Genomic DNA, 15,435 nt, shown 5'->3' on the forward strand with positions numbered 1-15,435 from the left:
ACTGAACCATAGCATTTGCACAAGTTAGGTTGCATTTTGCTTTGACCAAAAATTTTATCTATCTTGAGCCTGATTTGTAAACTTAATATGTGCAGACTATGAAATCTTGGGTTCTCCAAGAATCTGGAGCCTGGCAAGGCCTGGTGCACATGTGCTTTAGGGAGGTTGAAGTGCTTGGTGCAGAAACTAGGTTTTGATGGCTCATCCAAGTGTTGCTCAGTACCTTTCCAATTCATGTCCTCAGTGTGTGTGGTGCAAGAGGCCTTTGATAGTCAGGAGGAGCCCCTTTTGTGCCTGAGTAGGTATGAGTATGACCTGTGTAAAGGTGGTCTCAGAAGTCGGGACCATCCCTTCTTTGTACTTTGCTTGATTATCACTAGTAAAGTAAAAGTAATCTTTCTGGATTTCAAATGCAGTTGTCTCTGAACAATAGACCCATTAACAATCTTATTATGTCCTTGGAGGAATGGCCCTAACAGATGGAAGAAACTGTCCTTCTCTACAAGTGGTCCTAAATGGCTTTTCATCCAAAAAAGTTTCAGATCCCCTCGTAGTTTTGACCACAGGAATAGTCGTTATTACTACATTGAAGGACTCATTGCCTGTATGGAACTAGAGTTCAGGAAATGGGCTAAGAGAGGTCTTAAGTGTCCAGGACAGGGTCAGGTAAGTAGTAAATGGTGGAGCCAGACTTTGAACTTGGGTTATTTGGCTCTCATTTCCAGGTGTTTCTAATTGTGACATCTGTTCTGTGTGGCATAAATGCTGAGACAGACCAATGATTAGTTTTGCACCATTTCAAAGTCTGCTGTGTAACACACACCATCCTTATGTAAGTGCATAGGCTGGTACGAGAGGAGGTCCTTCTGGTCCTTTGTACCTTGATGACCACTTTCAAGCAGGAGTCAGAACAGTCTCCCAGAAAGATTGTAGATCTCTTGCTGAGTGGAGACTTGATAGCTTGGTGAAGTGCCTTTTATTAACCAGGTTAGAAGTTGCTGTCAACCACTGATTGTACCTTCATCCCTCTGTGGCATTTTAACATTGAGTGTAATATGTAGAATTCTGGTGTCTCAACCCTAATGAAAATAGACCTTGGCTCGTGCTCTGTACCAAACCTGGGAGAATGAGAGTTGATGAAGCACAGGTATGATCAGGTCTAAGGGCAAAAAGAGTCTGGGGGCTTGGACATAAAGAGCCTTGGAGGAGGGGTAAAGAGATCATAGTTCTCTCGTCATTTTCTAGCTTTTCTTCCCAGGCCTCTGAAACACAATGGTGGGGCAGGTTCTTCCTTGGATCCAAAAGTTGTGTGGACATAGCGTACTGCTTATGACATTTAGTGGATGAGGTCTGAGTGCAGAATAGATCACTTTCACTGCTTTTCTCTTTACTCTTAGACAGAAGCATTAAAATGTGTGGCTCAGGCTAGCAAGAACAGATCACTGGCAGATTTTGAAAAGGTAAGCACGGTATCGGGTTGGTAGGGACTTGGGTGGAGGAGAGGGGCATGTACGTACTTAAAAAAACCTTTTTGTTTGTAAATAATAATAGTTTCACAAGAAGTTTCCAAGATAGTACACAGTGATCCCATGTACCATTCACCCAGTTTCCCCATTGGTTACATCTTAATTATAGTACAGTATCAAAACCTGGAAAGAGTTGAGCACTTTTGTACAATGAAACTTGTTGAGTTGTAATACCTCATTTATATATAGTAACTTTCAGTTTCAAACATTTGTTTCTGTCATCCTTTTCTACTTAATTTTTCACAACAACCTCTTACCTGCATTTTATAGTTGAGGGAGCTGGGGTTCAGCGAGAAGACCCGAAGCCCCACAGCTCACATGTCAGGGTTCAATGCCAGGCTTGGCACTTGTTCCACATTCCACGGTCTCAGGGTTTCCTTCAGCTCCGGAAATGTCAGCTCTGCTTCTCGTCTGTCGGCAAAGGAGAAGTCTTGATGTATGCTAGTGGACTGGAACACACTTCCTCAGTTCACTCTTGAGGCTGTCTTTGTCTCCTCTGCCTTCCACTCATTGTTAGTGAAGGTTTGAAAAGGGAGGACTTGCCTGAGCAGTAGTGTGAGACTTATCTGTTCTCTTCTGAGCCTCTCTTCTCTTAGTCTGAGTATATTGACCAACCTAATAAAAACAAACCTAGATCTAGGAAGAAAAACGTAGTGTGGACAGAGGCTAGACCATTTGGCTGTGGGTGTCCCCCAAGATTCATCATCTTTGCAGAGCTTTCTTGCTGGTTTCATTCACTTCCTTACTTGTCATGATTTGCTTGCTTAACACCTTATAGCACAGCTGGCATGAGGCTGGATATTGAGACCATTTCTCAGGGTAGATAAATTACATTTATGAATAAACAAAATAGATCATTTTATTTTAAAGTTTGGGATGTTTGATTGGACACTTCTGTTAGTAGGTGTTCCTTGGGAAAAGGGTCTGGGAAACCCTAGGGCTAAACAAAATTAGATGCTTTGCTTTCTGTTAACTGCAGAACTGTATGCTGATGTTCTTGTAAAACTCCACGAGCCAGTTGTGGAATGCATTTCCCGTTATTTACCTCAAAAAACTTTTTTCCTTTTTTTTCACGGAGACCCTATTCACTCTGTGGATACATCTTGAGAACTGCTTGTATAGTTGATTTGGCTTTCAAGCTGAGCCTGCTGTTCTTGGGGCTTACGTGTTTGAGCTGTCAACGTGAGACTTGCCTATAGAAAGATGGTGCCGAGAAGGGGCTCCGTCTTTTAGTTCTTGATGTTTCTTTTCTTCTCCTTTCTGTCATAACTGGTCTTTCATCTCAGATCCTCCATAACTTCAGTCAACCATGGATTTACAAAGTCCAGCAGACTACTTAGGAAGCTAGGAGTAGTGTGCCTTTCAGGTGCTTCTGTGTGCCAATCTCTGTGACCGGCTCTCTTGGCAGGCCCTGACAGATTACCGGGCAGAGCTCCGGGATGACCCAATCATCAGTACACACTTGGCCAAGTTGTATGACAACTTGCTGGAACAGAATCTGATCCGGGTCATTGAGCCTTTTTCCCGAGTTCAGGTAAGGACCCTGCGGGGGACCCTGGTTCTTCTCTGGCTAAGCGTCCTCTCTAGCTCCCTCCCTTCCCACACCTATCCACAATAGGAACTTGCTTCCAGGGCTGTGTCTGGAGGGCTAGAGGGTTGAGCTTTTCTTGTGGAGGTGCTGTGGGGTGGAGGCCGGGGAGATGGCCTCTGCTTGTAATCTGAGAGCAGTCCCCTCCTTGCTTCTGTAGTCACCGTGCCTGTGGTAGATACTCCTGTAGGGGCCTGTGGGGTAGGAGTGTGTGTTGTCTGGCAATGAGAGGCAGGCAGACGGACAGAGCACGAGAGACCTAAGCATGACCAGAGACAGTCCGTCCCAGAGAGACGCTGGGCCAGGTTTCAGGAGACACAGCAATCCCACCCCCACTCTACCTCCATGTTAGAGGCAGAAGCATGACTCTCGGTGTCGCTGTCTTCTCTGCCTTTTCTTTCAGATTGAACACATATCTAGCCTCATCAAACTCTCCAAGGTAAGCAGTCCTGAGCTTGTCTTGGGGGTGGGGACGGGGAGAGGGCCACATGGAGGTGCTGGCACTTACACTGGATGGGCCTGGTTGAAAGGTCCTCAAGCTTCTTCATGTGGTAAGGAGACCACGAGCTCAGAGCTCGAGTTGCATTGTTGCCGTTTTGTTTTCGATCCATTTGCCCTTTTATACAAAACTTTCATGCCCGTGTGATCTTCGACTAGTGGATACCAGTCCCTTTCATCATGTGCTTTGATTTTAGGCCGACGTGGAAAGGAAATTATCACAGATGATTCTTGACAAGAAATTTCATGGTGAGTAAGTCATATAGGCGAGGGGGCTGCTGGTGGTGGGGATGCGGATGAGGCATCACGCTCTTGTTTATCTTGAAAGGAGATGTTCCATTTGTTTCACCTGGTGGCTCCCTGGGATCCTTGCCCCTCTTATCCCCATAAGAGAATGTGTAATAGACATGTGGACATGGAGCATGGAGATGCTTTCTGGTTCTCCTCCTTTCTGGAGAAAGGGAGGCAGCTAGGGAGTGGGCTGCTTCTCAAGTGCTTTTGTGTCTAATCCATTCTTTTACCTGGGTTGCCCTTGTGTTTCCTGCAGGGATCTTGGACCAGGGGGAGGGTGTCTTGATTATTTTCGATGAACCCCCAGTAGATAAAACTTATGAAGCTGCTCTGGAAACAATTCAGAACATGAGTAAAGTAGTGGATTCCCTCTACAACAAAGCCAAGAAACTGACATAGGTGAGTGCTGGCTCTGGGACCCAGGCCCGGGCAGCGCTATCTTCTGCCTGTCGAGACTGAAAGCCTCCTGGTGGCCTCGCAGCTTCCCCGATTGACACTGCTCTGTCTTCTCTTGCAGAGTTGGATCTGTAGCGGTCCTTTGGAGAGTGTGTGTGGCGGGAGAGTGAAACCTTTGGGGAAAATGCTAGGAGATTCTTTTTTCTTTTTGTTCTACTTTTCGCTCGGAAAGTTTTTAAATCCTCATTTGGTGCATCTGTATTCCAGCCAATAGGTGTGCCAGTTTTCATGTAATCTTTACTGGCCCGACTTGGGAGTGGGGAAATTGCTTAAAAAAAAAAGAAAAAGAAAAAAAAAAAAGGTTATTCTAAATAAAAGGAAAAAGGCTTACACTACCTAAAGCTGTGCTCTCTGCCTCCTGGGAGAGGGCCGCAAAGCCAGGCGCTCCGCCAACCACTGGGGCTCCTCATCCACCTGCTGGGCGTCAGCTCTCCTCCTCTTCAGAATTGGGTGTTTGCCTGACCATCAAAGCAACGACTTTTTATTCTGTTTGTACTGAACCAAAACAAACAACTGTGTATAGACTGCTATTTTCTTTTTTATTTGAAATGCGGCGTTTCGGTGTTCTTTCCCTGCCACGTGGCCTGTCTCCCATCCTCCCCCCGACAGTGGCTCCAGCACACCGGCCGGAGGTCCCGCCGCAGCCGCACCCGCACAGCTCGCGCCGACCTGTGGAGGAGTGGGGACGCGGCCAGGAGCTAGTGTCCACCAGGGCCACGCGGGAGCAGTGTGGGCCCTCAGGGGGCCTGCTGTGCATGTGGCTCTTTTTAACACAGTAAACTAGATTAGACGTCAGTGTTTTAATTGCCCTTCTCTGCTCTTTTCTGTCCCTTCTCTTTTCCTCTCAACCAGGAGACCGTCACATGTCTCTCTCCCTCCCTCCCTCCCTCCTTTCCTCCAGGGGAGTCAGGCTGTCTGAAATCCATCAGCTTCTCTCCCTGTCCCCCTCCTCCTCCTGCTGTCAGATGGATTTAGTCTTTTTTTAACAAGTGAACATTGGAAATGCGACTGTGGGGTGTGGGGCTTTTGGTGTTTTTGTTTTCGTTTTTGTTTTTTTAAAATCTTCGTTGTTGGGTTTTCGAGCAACCTCATGTCCCCCTCCCAGGGAGCTTCTTTATTTACCTCTTAGAAATCGAACGGATGGGAGGTAGAGCATTGTATTTCCGCATGCTTTGTTTTATGATGAGATCACATAGCAAGGCTTTCATGCCGTTTGGGCAGGTAAGCTTCTGTACCTCCGTCGTGCTCAGCTCTATTTTCTTCCTCTCATCTCTTTGTCTTCTCCTCTCCTCCTCCCCTCATGCCTCCTTCCCGCTGGCCTCCTTTTTCTTTCCCTTTCTCAGATGATCCTTCCAGGTTTTCGTAATAAATTTATATTTTGTAAAAGGATTTTGTTGTACCAGGTTTTGCATCCTCACTGAATCCGACTGGCTTTTACTTTCCTCTCCAAAATCAGGTTTTTTGTTCTCAACATCTCTCCCCGTCATGTCCAGTCACTGTTTTGGTTTTGGCACCATCAATATCAAATGTACAAACGGTTCTTGCTAACCAACACCAGGTATATCTGATGTTCAGATGAGTTCCAATAAAAACAATTTTTTTTTTCAAAAAGTGTCCTTTCTTGAGTGCTGGAGGGCTTCTGATCAAGTCCACACAGCTCTGTGTAGCCTTCTAGACTGGCCAAAGCTCTGGTATCTCATTTGCTTCATGGGAGACCTTTGGACCCAGGGTGAAGTGGAGGGCTTCGGGTAAGAAAGTTGTCGGTGAGGTCGGAGGCGGGAAGTGGTGTGCAGGTATCCTTCCGTTTTTCCAAGGCAACACGGTCCAGTGAGGATTTGGGTTGTAATCCTCTGCCGCTTCCGTGGTAGGTAATTGTGGTGTGAGGGTTATATGAAGTCACGCAAGTGCCTGGGGAGTCCTGACATTCAGTTGTGGTTGTGCTTCTAGTTGGAATCTTTTGGAAAAGCCGTATGATTTTTCACACAGCCCCTCAGACCCTGGGAGTGGTGGTTTGAGGGGCTCTGAGGCTGACAGGAGAGAGGTGTGCGCTCTGGCCGCCAGTTTACTGCAGTCCAAACCACTCTCATTCTGTTTTAGTTTTGTATAGTCTCTTTGTAGTTTCACTTGTGGGAGGATTTTGCTTCACTAAAGGACTTTAAGAGATCTTCCAAAGGGATCCAGTCAGCCCTAGAGCTGGAGAAGAGGGAGGGTTTCCCAAGCCTAGGGCAGCCCCGAGGAGCTCAGTCGGCAGCAGCCCTTTCCTCTGCTCCCTTTGTGGGTCTGATGACCTCCTCTAGACCTGTGCTGTCCACTGTGTAGCCACTAGCCTCATGTGGCTGTCGAGCCTTTGAGATGTGGGTAATTCGAAGTGTGATGCGTTGCAAGTGTAAACACAAACCAGACTTCGAAGACTTGGTATGAAACAAAGAAAAAAGAATGTAAAATAGCTCAACTTTTTAATATAGATGTTGAAATATTTTGAGCATCATGGGTTAAATAAAATATATTATTAAAACCCACCTGTTTCTTTTTTTTTCTTATTTTTTTAATGTGGCTACTAGAAAACACTCAATTTTATCTATGTGGCTTGCTTTTGTGGCTCACGTTACACTGTTTTGGACTGTGCTGCTCTAGACCTCTGGGACTGCTTTCCCTCCCTGGCCTCCAGGAGGCTGGGTCTGGACACAGCTGAGAGGGTCCGGTGGCCCATGGGCTGGCCTGGGCCAGGCTTCCTCGTCTAGGGACCCTTCCTGGCACCAGCTTGCATCAGTGCCAAGGCTTTCTTGTGTGCTAATGAGACAGCGCTGGTGTTGGGAGCAGAGGCTGAGGCGCTTGGCTCTGGAACACTGCTGAATGCTAGTTATGTAATCTGTGCTGCCCAGAAGGGCCACTAGATGCTGCTCTGTGATCCCTGAAGGAACAAAGCATGGCTTCCTCAGAAGCCAGGGCTTAGCCTTGCTTTCTCTGGAGCCCTTTCTGGAAGGTAGCTGGCTGGGGCCTTGGCCTCTCCTTCTTGGGGCGGTATGGGAATGGGGCCATGCAGAGGACGGGATTCTCTGATGGTACACAGGAATGCCAGCTATAGCATAAGGCTAATGGCATAGATAACAAGGAGGCTGGCCCTTCTAGAAGCTAGATGCAGGCTATAGGATAAATAGGCTGATTGATGGGGTTTGGAGCTCTTCTCTGAAGAAGACTGGGAAGAAAACAGCTCTGCTTCATTCAGCCGGGTCTGCGTTCTGGGGCCTTGATTCTGCGATTTGTGGCAGAATATGGACCTTTCTTCCTTGCCTTGCAATTGGAGCTGTGATGGGGGCTTGGGGTGGTGGTGGTGATGGGGGGTGCCTTGAAACAGTGGGCATGGCCGGGTGGATAGGACTTCCGGTCAGCCTCTTTCCTCAGTCACAGTAGCAAGCGGGCTGGCAGTGCACGTTTCATTCATGCTGTGCTGCAAACATGGCTTTGCCTTTGACACGTGAGGAGATTGAGGTAGTAATGCAAAGAGCTCTTTTTGAAAGTGCTAGGGAAGGCTGGCTGAACAAAGGCAAGAAGAGAAGATACCAGAGTGTGGTCAGATTGGAAAAGGCCCAGGCAAGTGCATGCTTCTTAGGTTTGGGAAATTGAAATGGGGTAAAGTGGACCTTGGTGCTATCTGCCATGAACTGGAATAGCTAGAACTGAAATTTGTAGGTACAGGGAACAGGGTGGGTCCAGATAGTTCTAAGGGGAGGATTACAGGCTTTGAAATCTAGGCCCGTTTTGTGAAATGGAAAGCATTTAACCTTTGCTCAACACCAGAATCTGAAGGCGACCCTGAGAGGCAATATGGACAAAGGCTGGGCCTCTGGGCCTCTCCACCTGGGGCTGGTGGGAGAAAGGCTTAGCCTTAGAGTAATTGGGCCAGGGGGCCTGGAGGAGATTACCTCTTCAAGCTCCTTACTATAGGGAAGGAGGGTTGAGGATCGCTCCATTTTCAAAGCAGGCAGAGGTTGTACACCGAGGAACATTTGGAGGGAGGGGCTCAGCGAGCTAAGGGCCTGCTTTCATCTAAGTTAAGATGACAGCTGCTGTGGAGGTTTCAGAAGTAGCCCTCTGGGTACAGAACAATGCATTTTCCATTCTACGGTCACCAAAGTCCCTAAAGCTTCAATTGCCACTATTGACAGAGAAATCGCTGGGTAGTACATACACAAATTCTAGCGCTTTCTGACTCGATAGCAGCATTGTTCTGTGTAGGGCAGTAGGCAGAACTGGCAGAGCTGGCACAGGTTGACAGCCTCGTGTGAAGTGGCCAGGGAATTGGGTAGTCTAATCTGGATTACCACTTCCTTATCTTTTGGTCCAGAGGTGATAATCTGGATTAAGATACGGGTTGGAGCTTCTGTTTCTCTGGTTTGTGGTCAACTCTAAATCAATTTACAGAACAAAACTAAAAGAAAAACAAATGAATGATTCTTGTGAAGGATCTGAATTCTTGTCTGTGAGAGGAATTGTTCTTAGTCGAGTCGGAATTTTACAATTTTACTGGTGCCAGATCTTCAAATGATACATGTTTTGCATGAAAACTAGTTAAATCAGAGGATCAGAGGCTGGTTGGAAAAACGGTTGCTTCAGCTTTACTAGAACTGGTAAGAGGGCCAGTGGAAACGTCGAGGTCACATCTGTGAAGGACTGGCCCGTCTCTGGGGCAGCTGACGACCCAGGGGCTCTCAGAGCCCTATTGGTGTGGGAAAGCCAGGCGGTATTTGCGGACCAACCCGGAACGCCTACGCCTCTTTGGCCTGGATTTCTATTTACCTCTAGGCCCGGGGCATTTACCTGGAGTGCGGGAACAGAGGACCCGGAGGGGGAGGCACGAAAGTCGATGGGACAGCCCATCGGGATGCGAGTGGCTTCAGCAAAGGCTTCTCCTCCCCCGGCGCCCCAGCATCTTTCCCGGGTGGCGAGGATGTTAATGGAAAAGGGATCTCGGAGTCCCGGCCAGCCTCTGTGGATGGCTTCTCGGGCGGCAACCTCAGTCCGGGCGGGCCGCGCGTCGCCAGGGCGGGGACGCGGCCGAGAGCGCCCCCGCGGCCCGCGGCTGCGGGCGCCGCGGCGGGAACAAAGGCAGCACGTGTCTGGGCGGGGCGGCGGGCGGGTTCGGCTCTCGGCCCCGCCCCCGGCGCTCCCCCTCCCACCCCCGGCCCGGCCCCGAGCTCGGCTGCGCGGGGCGCCCGGGACTCTCACGCGGCCGGGCTGCTGCTGGCGCGGCGGCGCAGAGCGGGCGGCGAGCGGTGCGGGAGGGGCGGCCCCAGGGGCGGGGCGGGGCTGGCGCCGCGAGTACCCGCCGCCACCGCCCGAGTCCGGGTCCTCCAAGGGGCGCGGCGAGTAGAGGCGCTCGGGATCGCGGCCGCGTCCCTGTCCGCACCGCGCCCGGCTGTCGCTGAGGACCGCGGCGGCCCCGGGCTCCCCGGCCAGAGCAGGCCAGCCCGGCGCGTGGGCCGCGCGCGCGCGCCCCCGACAAGGAGGCCGCGGAGGTGCGCATCGGGGCGGGAACGGGAGCGCGGCGGCGGCGGCGGCGAAGGCGGCCGGCGGGGGGCGGGGCCGCGGCGTCTGCAGAACCTTGGACAGAAGCTCCGGAGCCGCCGCCGCCGCCGAGCGCGAGCCCCGCCGAGCCGCGCCGAGCGCGGGGACCGCGGGCCCGAGCCGCGGCGCGCATTGCGGAGGGAGGGCGCGGAGCGCAGGAGACGCCGCCTGCCGGGTAAGCCTGCGCCCCGCGGCCGCCCGCTGCCCCCGAGGAGCCGGGGCCGGGGTCGGGGTCGAGGCCGCGTGCGGTGTCGAGGCGGGGGTCCCCGGGCGCCTCCCGCCGGCGCATGGGCCCCTCCCGCCGCCGTCCGGACCGCAGCGGCCGCGGCAGGCGGGCGGGGGGTGCTGCAGTGGAGGCGGCCGGGCTGCGGCGCGGGGGCGCAGGGGCGCGGGGCCGGGGCCAAGTCCGCGGGGGCCGCCTGGGCCGGGGTGGAGGAGCGCGGCGCCGAGCCCCGCCTGGTGCTGAGAACCATCTTGTTTTCCACGCAGATCCGAAGGGGCAGCACGCGCCCCCGGGAGCGCCCCCGCCTCCTGCCCGGGGCCGCCGCGGGCTCGCTGAGCTGTCTTCTCCCTCCGGCCGGCAGGCTGGGCGCACAGGGGCGCGGGCCCTCGCCCGGCGCGCAGCGGCACCATGGGCACGGTGCTGTCCCTGTCCCCCAGCTACCGGAAGGCCACGCTGTTTGAGGATGGCGCGGCCACGGTGGGCCACTACACGGCCGTGCAGAACAGCAAGAACGCCAAGGACAAGAACCTGAAGCGGCACTCCATCATCTCCGTGCTGCCTTGGAAGAGGATCGTGGCCGTGTCGGCCAAGAAGAAGAACTCCAAGAAGGTGCAGCCGAACAGCAGCTACCAGAACAACATCACGCACCTCAACAATGAGAACCTGAAGAAGTCGCTGTCGTGCGCCAACCTGTCCACGTTCGCCCAGCCCCCACCGGCCCAGCCGCCCGCACCCCCTGCCAGCCAGCTCTCAGGCTCCCAGACCGGGGTCTCCTCCTCGGTCAAGAAGGCCCCGCATCCTGCTCTCACCTCCGCAGGGACGCCCAAACGTGTCATCGTCCAGGCGTCCACCAGCGAGCTGCTGCGTTGCCTGGGCGAGTTTCTCTGCCGCCGGTGCTACCGCCTGAAGCACCTGTCCCCCACGGACCCTGTGCTCTGGCTGCGCAGCGTGGACCGCTCGCTGCTTCTGCAGGGCTGGCAGGACCAGGGCTTCATCACGCCGGCCAACGTGGTCTTCCTCTACATGCTCTGCAGGGACGTCATCTCCTCCGAGGTGGGCTCGGACCACGAGCTCCAGGCCATCCTGCTGACCTGCCTGTACCTCTCCTACTCCTACATGGGCAACGAGATCTCCTACCCGCTCAAGCCCTTCCTGGTGGAGAGCTGCAAGGAGGCCTTTTGGGACCGCTGCCTCTCCGTCATCAACCTCATGAGCTCCAAGATGCTGCAGATCAACGCCGACCCACACTACTTCACACAGGTGTTCTCCGACCTGAAGAATGAGAGCGGTCAGGAGGACAAGAAGCGGCTCCTCCTCGGGCTCGATCGGTGAGCCCTGTAGCCCGCATCCTGGCTCAAGGATTCAATTCATTTTTAAAAATTTATTATTAAGCAAATCAGATTTTGTGTACAGTATGTGTCTAGCAAAGCCACCGAGGGCCTGTCCCTTCCCACCTTCTCTCCTTGGGGTTTTCTTCAGCCCTGCTGAGAACTCTGGGCACTTTTGAACTCCCGAACCTTGTGCAAAACCCAGAAGATGTATCCAGAGCCACCCAGGCCACCGACCTCTCAACTTTGGGGAATTCAAAGGACTGACCTGCCTCTGCCACCTGTGCCCTTGCTGGACCAGGGCAGGTGAGGCTGCCCGCTGCGTCTGGCATGGGAGCCGGAGCGGGGGGTGGGGGCCTCTGGCCAGTTGGCCCAGGGAGCAGTTGGCATTTCCGGTTGGAGGTCCTTTTCTGGCTCCTGTTTTGGGTCGTCCATTCTCCCAGAGGCTTGTGGAGCTCGCCGCCCTGACCGAGCCACGAGTGGGGTTGTGAAGGCCGGATGCCCGCCACCCGGGGACCACTCTTCAATCATGGAGAAGCCGGCCTGGTACAAAGATTGCGTCCTGTCGTTTGGCCGCACACGACCCTGGTTTGCTCTTTTTTCTTTTTTAGGGAGAAGGGCTTTCCTTTAGTGAAGACCCAGAACTTGCCCCCTGGCCACCCCTTGTCCCCTGCTCCCAGCCATGTTGGTGGTGTTGGTCAATGAGCTGGTTTGACTCATGAAGTTCTTTGATTTGGGGTCCTAGCTAAAGGAGTGGGGTGGAGCTAGGGACAGTTCCTTTCCTGGGGGAATTTTTCATTTGACTAATGCAGCTTACTCACCTTGTGGCGGAGGCCAGGGCAGCTGCAGGTGCCCATTACCAACAGCCTGCCTTCCGGGCGGGTGGGGGAGTCGTGCCCGAGACCAGCCAGTGCCCATCTAAGGGCTAAGGCCTCTTGCCGGTGCATGTGACATTTTGGTCCACAGAGCTGGGGTGAGGGGGTGATGTCAGGGATCGGGGTGATGTCAGGGTTCAGGGTGATGTGGTAGTGATTGCAACCCCCACCCCCTTCCCCACTCCTGTTCATTTAAAGCTGTTTCCAAACAGTTCAGTTTCTTCTGAAGACGAAGCCTTGCCCTGCAAGGCCCGATGAGACCACTGGATCTTGGAGACAATTCCAAGACGGGAGTAACGCTCCTGCTTGCTTCTGAAGCCTGCTGATTCTGCGCCTGATCATTTGCAGCTGCTGCTTGGGGTTTCCGCCTCACCCTAGCGGCTGTGAGAACATGCAATGTGTGCTTAATCAGTTTCCTTTCTGATTCTCCCAGATTTGGTGGCTTGGGACTTGGGAGAGGAGCGGGAGAAGGGAGCCAGTCTTCCTCCATGGCCCGGCACTCCGGCTTTGGGGAACAAAGAGCAACGTGAAGCCGCTCTGGAGACTTCTCTCTTCCAGTCCCAGTCCCCCCCCTTCCCCCCCCCCTCCCGCCCCCGGGGAGCGCTGGCATGGGGGGGCCGGGGGAAGGCAGAGGGTCCTTTGACACAGGATTAGGTTCCAGGTGGCTGCTGGTTTCGCACAAACACTACTGAAATTGACGCTTAACAAGAGAAAGCTGTGAAACTGAGGCCCCGGTTTAAGAGGAGCGTTCGGTTCCCAGACCAGAGGAGGAGGGCCTGCCCCGTGCTGGGAGGGCGTTTGCTCGGCTGCGCCTTAAGGCCCACGGAGCCCTCCCGGGGCCTGCCAGATAACCTGCCGTGGAGCTGGAAGGAACCTGCGGCTGTCCGCACTGCTGGGGCAGACTGGCCGCTGCCCGGGCGGAGCCGTCGCACGGCCTGTCTGTTCAGATCCCGCCGCCACGTGCGACCTGAGGTAGGAGGCCCTCGGGGGCGGCAGGCCCTGGCGGCTTGGAAAAGGGAGGTTCGAGTGCTGGGGCTCAAGAGGAGGGGGCGCGTGTCCGTAGTCCACTCGTTGGGCGGCTGAACTTGGCCTGAAACTGTGCAGTTAAGTTGCATCCCCAGGATTCCGGTTTTGTGCGTTTCCTTCTATTTCTCCGTATTTATTTTTTTATTTCTTGGAGGAGGTGCAAATTTCAGGAGTGGTCGGGGACTTAAGGAAATAAGTCTCTGGTCCGCGCCACCCCCCACCCCCACCCCCACCCCCCCCCAGTGTGAAGCCTGCCACGTTTCTCCTCCCTGCCCTTGCGCCGGTCAGGATCGTGTGAAGGAACCCATGTACTTGAGCGTGCAGGCAGTGAACCCATTTGACATGCTGCTATGAAGACTACTTTTAGAACAACGATTAAAAAAAAAAAAAAAAAAAAAACGAAAAAAAAAACTAACCTACGGAAAAAAAAACAAAACCCTTTATTCTTTAATTGTTGCTTTTACAGTGATATTGTGCATGCAAACCAGGAGCATTTTGTGTCTTAAGAAAAATAATCTTAGAACAGATGGCTGTGAGCATTACACCCGTCGACAGAACAAGTCACAGGAATAATAGTTCAGGATTTGGTTTTCCTCTTTTTCTTGTAAACCTGAAGGGTTGATATATTCTTTCCATACATTATTAGAATCTAGTTTTGTTCCAAAGTTGTTAAACTTGCAATGAAAAGAAAATGTGCCATTTTTTTCCCACTCGGAATTATTCATAGCTGTATATTTGAAACTGCTAATTACGCGTGCGGTGTATGTTCTTAGTGCAATTTGTTCTGTAGTTCCTCTTTGACCAAACCGTGGGTATTGTTAACATTAATTTATATTTGTCTCATCCTGTATGTGTGTGTGTAGTGTGTTTGTAAGTATGTGTGGTTTATAATCTGACAAGGTCATGAAGCTCAGTTTGGCTGTAATTTAATTCCCCTTCCCTTATTTTTATTTATTTTTGTACTGTGCTGATTAAATAAAATGCACTGACCATCCATTACATAGGCCTCTTTTTGTGGGCATGCTATTCACGAGCGGGGGTGGTGGTGGGGGGGGCTAGTAGAAATGATTCCTCCGCTCCAAACGTAATTGGATTTGTGTTATGGGTTGGGGGGGGGGGGAGAGGAGGGAGGTCAGGGCTCAGGGCAAGGGCTTAACCAGTGTGTTCAAAGTTAAGGTGATTAAGAGAGAAGCACAGGTGAAGTCAACTCTGGCTTAGTCGGGCATCGGGGGCAGGAGTTGCTCCTCAGAGGCTCCCTTGGCTCTGCAGAGCTGGGTGACAGGGTCCTGCGGCCAGGGGGTTGGGGGGCGGGGAGGAGCAGGCCTAGGCATGTCCTGGGGACATGCCTGGGGAGGGGCTGGCTAAGGCTCCCGAAGAGGCACCAGACCCAAGACCCCATTTGTGGGGCTTGGCTCTGAGGCTGCTGCTCCCACATGTCCCGGGCCAGGCTCTGCTCAGCGCCTGTCGCCGGGATGCCGGGATGCTTCCTCTCTGGCCAGCGCGTGTGGAGGGGTGTCCGCGTGGCTCGGCCCTGCCAGTTTAGTTCTGTGCAGGTTTCCAAGAGTGACCAATCCAGCCCTGGGGCTCCCAGATCAGCAGCCACCATGGCCCATGATTGTGGCAAGGGTGGGGCCCCTACTGGCTACATGGCCACTGCTCTGTGCCCACTCCTGCCACCTGCCTAAGCTTCAGGGCCTAGGGCAGCATGGACTCCAGCCTCCCCAGGACCCGCACCCCGTGGTCCGGAGGTGCCCCTGGACACTAGGAAGGCATTTCCACCCAGCTTGTACCTTGAGAGCTGTCAGCTTTGTGATCGAGGCCACGGACTTTTCTCAGGGCGTCTCCCTTGGTCTGAGTCACAGAAGCTGGGCTGCACGTGCTTCTCCCCCCCCCACCCCCCCACGTCCCCCCCCCCGCCCCATGATGGTGACCGGCTGGCTTCTGGGTGTGGGGATGCTCTGCCATCTCTGCACCTAGCTCACCTGCAGCCCCTGCCCCCACTTTGTCCTGAGAGGTCCCGATGCCTCTGGCTCATTCTCCTGCCACCTCCATGGTCCCC

At 53.2% G+C, this 15,435-nt stretch overlaps 2 protein-coding genes across 2 annotated transcripts in view; both read left to right on the forward strand.

Annotated features, from left to right (window-relative positions):
- The window catches only part of PSMD11 (proteasome 26S subunit, non-ATPase 11), a 29,541-nt gene extending 23,793 nt beyond the window's left edge, over positions 1–5,748 (forward strand). The window contains exons 9-14 of the mRNA XM_060647783.3: positions 1,398–1,460; positions 2,935–3,060; positions 3,518–3,553; positions 3,810–3,861; positions 4,160–4,302; positions 4,421–5,748. Coding sequence (XP_060503766.1) covers positions 1,398–1,460; positions 2,935–3,060; positions 3,518–3,553; positions 3,810–3,861; positions 4,160–4,302 — 420 coding nt within the window. The 3' untranslated portion in view covers positions 4,421–5,748. The remainder of the gene's footprint in view (positions 1–1,397; positions 1,461–2,934; positions 3,061–3,517; positions 3,554–3,809; positions 3,862–4,159; positions 4,303–4,420) is intronic.
- A 4,691-nt stretch (positions 5,749–10,439) lies between these two features.
- CDK5R1 (cyclin dependent kinase 5 regulatory subunit 1) lies at positions 10,440–14,375 on the forward strand. Its single transcript, XM_060647784.3, has one exon. The coding sequence runs from the start codon at positions 10,556–10,558 to the stop codon at positions 11,477–11,479; it is 924 nt and encodes a 307-aa protein (XP_060503767.1). The 5' UTR covers positions 10,440–10,555; the 3' UTR covers positions 11,480–14,375.
- The last annotated feature ends 1,060 nt before the right edge of the window (positions 14,376–15,435 follow it).

The sequence above is a fragment of the Panthera onca genome, chromosome E1, assembly GCF_046562875.1.
Source record: "Panthera onca isolate mPanOnc1 chromosome E1, mPanOnc1 haplotype 2, whole genome shotgun sequence".
Lineage (NCBI taxonomy): Eukaryota > Metazoa > Chordata > Mammalia > Carnivora > Felidae > Panthera > Panthera onca.

What these genes read in the sequence shown, in the direction of transcription:
- CDK5R1 (XM_060647784.3), top strand. Translation starts at nt 10,556, where the DNA reads ATGGGCACGGTGCTGTCCCTGTCCCCCAGCTACCGGAAGGCCACGCTG.